Source organism: Psammomys obesus, unplaced genomic scaffold (genome assembly GCF_907164565.1).
Source record: "Psammomys obesus unplaced genomic scaffold, mPsaObe1.curated_primary_1811, whole genome shotgun sequence".
In the NCBI taxonomy this organism is placed as follows: domain Eukaryota; kingdom Metazoa; phylum Chordata; class Mammalia; order Rodentia; family Muridae; genus Psammomys; species Psammomys obesus.
In genome coordinates this window covers 488-9,897 of record NW_026592879.1, presented here as the reverse complement: position 1 = coordinate 9,897, position 9,410 = coordinate 488, and the positions used below count along the sequence as shown (strand labels likewise).

Sequence of the window (9,410 nt, the reverse complement as noted above, 5' to 3'; positions counted from 1 at the left end):
AAAAAAAAAAAAACTATGTATGATGAAAATAATATCATAATTACTCCTGTACTGTTTGGTCTAAAAGTTCTACCAGGTAACATGTTTCTGCCTCTGCTTACACTTTTGCAGCTAGCCTCCTTTTTAAATCTTTTCTTTTTCAGTACCCCTCATGTGATAGTTTACCCCCACAGCAATTAGCTCCCTGAACTGTTGTTGGTGTCGCCCCACTTTCTACTTTGCACTTACAGTCCTACTTTTTCTAAAGACTTTTTACCAGTACTTCCCCACTTGGTTTTACCATAACTTGGCACAAGGGAACAGGTACTTTACTTAACTATTACAGATTGAAAGCAAGGTCATGAGGCTTGCTCAGGGGATGGTCAATAATTGCTACCTTCTACCGAAAGCGTTCCACTGCAAGAGTCCTGCTTACTGCAGCAGCTATGGACCCAATCCCTTTTTTAGCCACAGTCAGTCTTTCCTCATCTAGTCAGGAATATCAAGACACGGATAGAAAAGGAACAAAGCACATGGCTGGAATGGGAGTAAGAAAGACAGGAAGCAACTGTAGGACAAAACTCGTAATGAAGTATGCATTCTGGAAGAAACCTCTCCCAGACACAATGCACACACTAGAAACAAGTTTTGATTCATAACAGGACAAAGCTTGGCAACTAAGAATAGGAAAGGATGTGGTATAGCATATGTGTGATGTCAGAATAATGCACGGGGAATAGGATAGATGTTGGCCATCATCTTGAGCTTCACCTACTTGGTAAAACCTGAAAAAGTAATTTAAATAATAGCCAAATTAAACTGACCCATAATAATATTAAGTCTAACGCAGAAATTTAAAGCAACTGACAAACTGAAAAAAAATCTCTGAAAGGTTCATTGTATAAACAAGAAATGTTCATAAAAACGACAGCTTAAAGCAGCTAAATTGACTTCACTTAACAAAGCTGGCCATGGTGGCATTTGAGGAGTTAAGGTTTAGAAGCAGGACTGTGAGTTTTGAGGCCTCTTTGACTTACAGTATCAGAGCTGTCTCAAAAGCAACCAAGAAACCCCACAAAACAAAATATACAAGTTCAAATGACAAATCTTATATCTATTTTACCACAATAGAAACTATAGAAAAAAACCTCAATATATAGAAGTAAACCTAGACCACTTGTCCATTTGTCCTGAAGAAAGGTTCTGTGTAAACAAAGGGACCATCCAGAGAAGGTCTCTAAACTCTAAGAGACATTTTCCTATTACCATAAACAACCTATTCTTAAATGTGACTACACATTTAGGACATTTCCTAGGCCACATTTATGCCTTTCTCACTGAGAAATGCTTATTCTCACTCACTACATTCAAGCATCAATTTTGCTCTCAATGCTAATTTATTTGCTGTGTCAGAATTCTGAAAAATAACAAGCCTCTGTTAGAGAATAAAACACAAGTTAATTACTTTATTTGAAAGGTTCTGTAGATTCACTAAAGTATTAACTCCCTAATTACTCAAGCTTGACTACGTCCCTCACTGAACTAGCTCAACTGTATTACATTCAATTTGAATCAAGAAGGCTGCCCTCTCTAACAGAAACATGCAACAAACCGGCAACCTTACAGTTCTTTACTGTCACATGAGAAAGAAAAATAAAGCAGATAAGAGTAAATATTAATATATTCCATTTAACTCAAATCTGTCATTCCAATATGCAATCCAGTAGAAACTGAAGTGGAAGTTTCTGGTTTCTCTGAAGACTCGGTTAAGTCATGTGATGTTTTTGCCGGAGGCTGGCTTGTGAGAGGGCATGTGATATTTTGCTATGAGCTCTCTCGTTGCAGGAGGTGTGACTTTGACCAGCAGAGAACATGCATGGGTGAACTCTGAGAGGAGATACATGGAAGCCCACGGACAGTGAGACATCGCTTTTTGGATGGACATCACTGTGCTGATCTTCCTGCTTGACTTCGCCAAGAGTCTCGCTGAGTTGTCCCGATCTTCTGAGTCATGCTGATTCGTGTTGCTGCTTGGTGATGGCCTTAGACTGTACTGCTGGAATCCAGACAATGAAGAGTGGACTCATCCCAAAGAACTACTTCGAAAAAGATCTACAACCCCCTTTCCCTAATAATCTTCTTTCTCCCCTACCTCTGGTCAGTGGATGGAAGGGAGGTAGAAGCACTTGGGAACCCTAAATAAAGTTAAGTTTGATGAAAGATCAAAGCCTACAAGAAACTGACATTTATTTACTTTCATGCAGACAGTCTGAAGCTCAGTACACATTTTATACTTACAAGCACATTCCAAGTGAGACTGAGCCAACAGAGACAAGGCCACCAAGCTTTCCCAACTGAGGCTGCATTTCAGAACACCTTTTGTTTAAGTGAACGGAACAGTAGCTACTCAGCCCTCACCTTGTGTTCAGATGCTATAGCAGGATATAGGTATACTAGTTCCTCAAGGACAGCAGTCCTGTAAAACTCTTCATACGTAACTACATTATTTTCCCCTCTCTTTTCAACCCACAAACCTACCCTTCCTTGTGTCATGTTCTGCAGGGAGTTGTTTACTTTATCCAGTATGCACTCTGCTTACATCTCCAACACCCTATTACATGGAATTACCATTTGTTTATTTATGAAGCTGTCTCTCCACAAAACCAAGTATAATCAATTTAGACACACTGGAGTAAATGTCAGTGGCAAAGGAGTGAATCCATTAACTATGAAAAAACTGCATGCCTATCTCAGTTCTGCCTTTGTTATCTGTACCCTAAGATCTCCAACAAGAAGTCACCAGCTGAACACACCACAGAGGGAGACTGTTCATTGTCATGCAAAACACTCAAAAACTCACAACCTGAAAAGCAACCAAATTCAAACTTTCTGCTTACTTAATGAATTCACCGATACCTGACCACTCCTGAAACACTTAACTCACCCCTTCACTGCCTTTGAGGATGGCCTCATCTAGGGAAAGCAACAATCAGGATTTACCTGGTTTTCTTTCAAGGTTTCTTCATTTTATGTGAGTAAGTGTTTTGTCTAGATATATGTCTGTATATCTTGCATATCTGGTGTTCTCACCGGCCAGAAGAGGTCATCAAATCCCTTGGGACTGGAGTAACAGACAGTTGTAGCCACATGTGGGTGCTGGAAATTGTACTCAAGTCCTCTGGAAGAGCAGCCAGTGCTCTTAACTGCTGAGCTATCTCTTAAGCTCCAGACTTTAAATTTCTTAATAGCTAAATTTACTATTTACTAATGTGATCTGAACATAGAACTTTTTATAAAAATATATTTAAATATGTGTTAACAACCTAAATCAATGGTCACATCCAATTCCTGTTAAGAGGCTAGCGTCCATTTAAATTAGAGAACAGAAGAGTCATTTTAATACCACTTTATGCCATTTATTAAATCATCAGCATAGAATGGCCAATCCTACCCCTTCATCATAACATACCAACAAAGCCAGTTCCTAATTTATAAATGAGACAACTGAAAGCGGAGCTTAGCTAACAATACCTAGAGGTACTGTGTTCACATTATAAATCCTTCTGCCTGTGCCTTATACTAATTCCAGTTCATCTAGTCAATGCTATACTTCAGAGCCAACTTAAGTTTCAAGGAATCAGATTTGCACACACACTCACACATACCCACTGGTGGGGGAAGTACTCAGAGCCTATTAATATTTTAGGACATTTTAGTCTTGATATTATTTACATTTTATATAAAATATATAAAAGTCATAAATCTTTATGACCCTGTATCATAAAAGTTTTTCAAATGACACCTAAAGAGCAAGCAAAAAGAAAAAAAAAAAAAAAAGGCTGGGTGCAGTGATGCACACCTTTAATCCCAGCAGACTCAAGGCCAGCCTAAAACTAAGGCCAGTCTACAAACTAAGTGGAGGGTAACCTGGGCTATCACACAGAGAAACCCTGTCTCAAAGAGGGGGGAGGGGATAAATATATATATATATATATATATATATATATATATATATATATATATATATATATATATAAAGCCAAAACTTTCGAGTTTGAAAGAACAGGAACAAGAATGTGAAAACAGGTGCTGGGAAGAGCAGCAGCTGTTGTTGTTTCAGGGAGTGTCTCTATCTCTTGTGGCCTTCGGCTGATCTGCAGCACCCGTGCAATACTGGACATGGTCGAACACATCTGTATCCCAGCACTGGAGAGACCTGAGAAAGGTGGAGCCAGAAGCTCAATGGCCAGTGAGAGAGCCTGTCTCAAAGGCAGGGTGTAGAAATGCCAGGCAGCACTCAGTGGGCACAGTGGGGTTAGAGAAAGAGGGGAAGGACACATGAAGTTAGGAAGAAAAGGTTATGTGGAAGGTCGGGTAGATACAGAAGAGGAGCTGTTAGTGCGGATGTTATATACACGTTATTTACATGTGTGAAATTCTCAAACAATTTTTAAGGTATTTTCATTTGTCTGTTTTTAAAATATAGTGGAAAGTGATAGGGAAAGAAACCCACACATACTGTAATTACAGCTACATCTGATGCTGAGATCCTATGTAGTACCAGCTTACTGGAGAAACTGAGGCAAGCCCACTGCCTGGGCCCAGGAGTCTGGCCTAAGCACAGGAGCAGATGACACTGCTCCCAATCTGGGAGAAAAAAAACTTAAAACATAATAACAGTGCACAGAATAGTATAAAATTTGTTTTAGGTACCTTAAAGATGAAAGCAAACAGGAATTGTGAGCTAATTCTGATAGTGTTTCTTAAATTTTAAGTTATTTTAGAGTAAAAATAGTTAAAGGAATAAAAACAAAATTTTAGAATGGCAACCTTATTTTTTGGTATTTTTTTAACTTAGAAGAAAATTACCTGTATTTGTATTAACAATTAACCAATGAACAATAGCCAACTACCAATTAATAATGGTAAAGTAAAAAAAAAAAATCTTATACTACAAATGTGATGGTATATAAATATACAATTATTTCACATTAATAACTAGAAAAAATGGAAAACTTGAAACCTTCAAAGAATGTATTTTACCTGTACTCAAAATATAAAGAACTCTTACAACTCAATAATAAAGACAGCCCGACTTAAGAAGTGGGCAGAGCATCTCCAAATATGCATCAATAACCAGTGAGTGTGTGCATAATGCTTGTCATCCTCCTTAGCTATCACAAAGTAAAATCACAATTAAATTAGGAGCTGGAAAAAAAAAATGGAGAAATTGTAACCTTCATATCCTTTTGACAAAAGGTAAAAACAATACAACCTCTAACTGACAGTCTAGCACAGTGGTTCTCAACCTGTTGACGATCGCCTAAAAGTCAAACGACCCTTTCACAGGGGTTGCATATCAGATATCCTGCATATTAGGATTTACATGATTTTGTAACAGTAGCAAAATTACAGTTATTATTACTTTCTTGCATGAAGGAGGATTCAGATACCCCCCAAAAGATGCTCCAACACTCTAAAGCTGTGGTTTTCAACCTGTGGGTCACAACCTCTTTTGGGGGTCACATATAAGGTAACCTGCATATCATATATTTTCGTTACACTTCATAACAATAGCAAATTACTGTTATGAAGTAGCAATGAGGTAATTTTATGGTTGGGGAATCACCACAGCATGAGGAACTGTATTAAAGGGTTAGAGCATTAGGAAGGTTGAGAATCACTGCTCTAGCGGATCCTCAAAAGTGAAAGATGCATACATACTGGACAGTTAATACTGACCCTCAATGTGACAGGATCTAGAATCTCCTAGAGACACAACTCTGGGCTTTTGTGAAGGAGTTTCTAATCTGGTTAGCTAAAGTGAGGCACTCCATCCTATGGACTGGGGTCCTGAACTGAATAACATGAAGAAAGGGAGCTGAGCACAGCCCTCACTGTTCTCTGCCTGCCTGCTCTGCAAATGACCAGCTGCCCGCACATCTGGCTCCACACACTCTTGCCACGATGCTATTGCATCTCCAAACTCTTGAGCCAAAATAAACCATCCCCTAAGTTGTTTCTGTCAGGAATTTTGTCACAGCAACAGAAAAGAAACTATTAGAACATGTATTCAGCAATTCTGTTCCCCAGAATACAACCAAGAAAAATGATCTCATATGCTAACTAAAAACTTGTACATGAATGTTCTCACTCATAAGGGGATTTGAAATAGTGGAAAGAGCCCAAATATCCATCAATAACAAGCGAATAAACAGAATATGGAACACTAATAATGGAATATTCTTTGAGAAAAATAAAGACAAAAGAATAATGCATCTTATAATCTTCCATAAATGTTAAAAGTTAACTGAAGGAAACTAGTCACAAGAAATGACAGCTTATATGGTCCATTTAAAGAAGCACAAAGGGTGGACAAGTTATAAAACAAAAAGTGATTTCAGGCCTGCCCACAGCTCATGAGTGGGGTGACAGGAGTGATTGACAGAAGCTGCAGAGTTTCATGAAAACAGACTGCATGGCTGGCTACACAACTATATACTGCTTTTAGATACTCATGAGTTCCCGGAAAGTTCAAAACCTTTTAGGTTCAATTAAGTACACGGAAGAACAGACGGTTTTCTCAGGGAATCCCTGTCCTTCCAATTATTTATTCACACAGAATACTGTAATGTCTAATTATAGACTTAACATAAATTTATCATACAACTTAATATTTAGAGTAGAATTTATGAAAATAAATGACTACTGATATTTAAGTGGGTTCTATAAATTTTATGCCTACCCTAACAGGTGAGGATGACTCCTCTGCATTCCGTTTCTGGGATTCAGAATCCACATCCTGACGCTTATTCTTCATTCTTTCTCTGAGATCACCTGTAGGTCTTTCTGGTGACCTGTGATACAAAACAACAAAGATCTGTAAAATGATGTTTTATAAGAATAATACAAATAACTTCATAAAGACTGATATAATTTTTCTGTCTTTGGTGCCTACATTTCTGAAAAATAACGTTTCAGCTTAAATAGTAATATTTAAAAATATGAAGATATTTACAATTTTTCTCACAATGCCATTCAAAATGCATGTTAACTTACACAGTATGTTAAGCACTGGTAATACGAGTAAGAATGTATGAACTGAAGAAAATGAATATGTAAATAGCAGCCTGAGTTACTTCCTGTTTACCATGTAAATATAGCAGCCATATTGTAGTTATAAAGTAACAAAATTATTCCAGAGGTAATAGCACTCCCATCCACACATAAGTATGGGAAAATATTTCATGCACCTTAAAAATGAAAGCCAACAGCCATCAAGATGGCTCAGTGGGTAAAAGTGATTGTCATGCGGGCCTGAAGGAAAAACCAGAATCCCAAAAGCTGTCCTCTGACCACACCCACACGCTTTAAAAACATCTCCAATGGCTAATTTTCAGTTTCCCTACTAATGAAGTAGACAAAGCAATCAACACACACACAATTTCAAAACTAGGTAAATTCTTTGTTTGTCGATTAAATTATTTCAGTAAAAAATACTATATACGTTACCTTTAAAAATTATTACAATCAAAAGGGGACTAAAAAGATTTTTGTTGTGCAAATTCGGTTTAGCCAAGTTTCTATCAAAGGCAAAATGACATTCTGCAAAGGAAATGTTTATCCACGCATAAACACACTTACATTTTAAAAATTATTTGTTTGTTTGCTTCCTGTATGTCTATGGGTATTTTGTCTGCATGTATGTCTGTGCCTCATGAGCATGCCTGGTGCCTGAGAACAGAAAAGGACACTGGATCCCCTGGGACTGCAGTTACAGATGGCTGGTAGGCGACACGTGTGTGCTAGGAACTAAACCCAGGTCTTCTAGAAGAGCAGTCTTTAACCACTGACCTATCCCTCTAGCCCCTAAACACATTTATATTAACACAGTACCCTAAGGATTGGGCAAGTATATTTTATAGTAAAACTTGTATACCATACAAATTTAAAATGCCTTTAGAAAACTACAATTAAACCTTATTTAAATGTTACAATGTTAATAGTGAATAGTCCAACTTTACTAAAACTAAATTCCCACATCTCTGATAAGCAGCAATTTAATACCTAACTAGGGCTACGCGCGGCAGGAAGCTTTTTAGGGGCTGTTCTCCCCACACTGTCTCTTCACAGGTGTTCACTGATTTGAATACACATATTGAGAAAATGATCTATTACACTTTAAAGCTAAGGTTTTATTAATCTTAAAAGTAACAAGCAAAAGACTTTGCTAATCTTATGACTGTTAAGAAGACAATCCCAAAACAGAAAATCTGACCTAATATATGGCTCTAGGTCATATTTTTACACTAAATTGTAAAAGTTGATTTTTAATACTATAGAATATGTTTGAGCTCTCAGTTTACCTTCTGTAATTGCTGCTGTAACCTTTCCCACGAGGTGAAGGGCCATGTACAAACCTACATGTGTTTCCATAGAGGCAGCTGCCAGTCTTCAGCCAGTTACGGCACTGTGTCTAGGAGGCAGATATGACTATGAATGTCTGAAGAAAAAAATGCTACCAGGGCAAAATCAAATCAGAGCAACCCAAATTAAAGTTTATGTTACTCGAGTAATAACACCATAAGGAAATGAGAAACCATAGGAAGATATGCATGGGGGTAGGGAGAGGGTTTGCTGGAATAGGGCATGAATAGCATCAAAATACACTGTATACATAGAACAAATAAAAATATTATATAACAAGGAATTTGCAAACCTTAATTCCCCCCTTTATAAAATAAAATTTGCTAAGCCAACCTCAGGATAAAAACAACACATTTTCCTGAATAGTAGCAAGAAGGACATCAATACTAGTAGTTTAACTGTTTCTCCCAGTACACAGGATCAAGGCTAGGGCCTCTATACATGCTAGGTAAGGGCTCTGCCACTGTCCCACACTCCTAGGTCCTTCCAATAAGCTCCCCATGACCAAAGTAGTAACAACTCACCTCTGCTGTGCTGCCAGTGCTGGGTCCAAGACGCTCAAACACACTAGGTCTTCTGGATGTACTCTCAGATATAGTCTTGGTGTTTTCCACTGTGACCTTCCTCCTAATTTTTGACATTTTGAACTACTTTAACCAAAAAAGAGAGAGTTAAAACTGTAAAATCTTTCACTTTTACATGCCTGAGCCTAAAACTTCAAACAGACAAAGCTATGGGCAAAATTCTAAAATCAAGAACTTTTTCTTGAGGTAGGGGCATGGAGAGAAAGACACCCAGAGGATACCAGTAAACAAAAACTCATTACAGCTACTGCATCCATTCTAAGTCTGTAACAGCTCTGGAATCCGCTCACTAGACCTGCACCTCCTCTGAACTGGACATTCAACTTCAAATGTTAGCTTATGAGTTGCTTATAAAATTGTTGTAAATTTCAGTAGGTCTGTCCTGCAGGGGAAGACTGGTAACCTAACAACTGGTTAACT

At 37.9% G+C, this 9,410-nt stretch overlaps 1 protein-coding gene across 1 annotated transcript; it reads right to left on the bottom strand.

Annotated features, from left to right (window-relative positions):
• Window positions 1–1,333: 1,333 nt before the first annotated feature.
• On the bottom strand, window positions 1,334–9,052 carry LOC129683203 (zinc finger CCCH domain-containing protein 13-like). Its single transcript, XM_055615839.1, has 4 exons — window positions 8,931–9,052; window positions 8,346–8,455; window positions 6,725–6,836; window positions 1,334–1,414 (listed from the first exon to the last, which is right to left on the bottom strand). The coding sequence occupies exons 1-4, from the start codon at window positions 9,045–9,047 to the stop codon at window positions 1,334–1,336; spliced, it is 420 nt and encodes a 139-aa protein (XP_055471814.1). The 5' UTR covers window positions 9,048–9,052.
• Window positions 9,053–9,410: the final 358 nt, after the last annotated feature.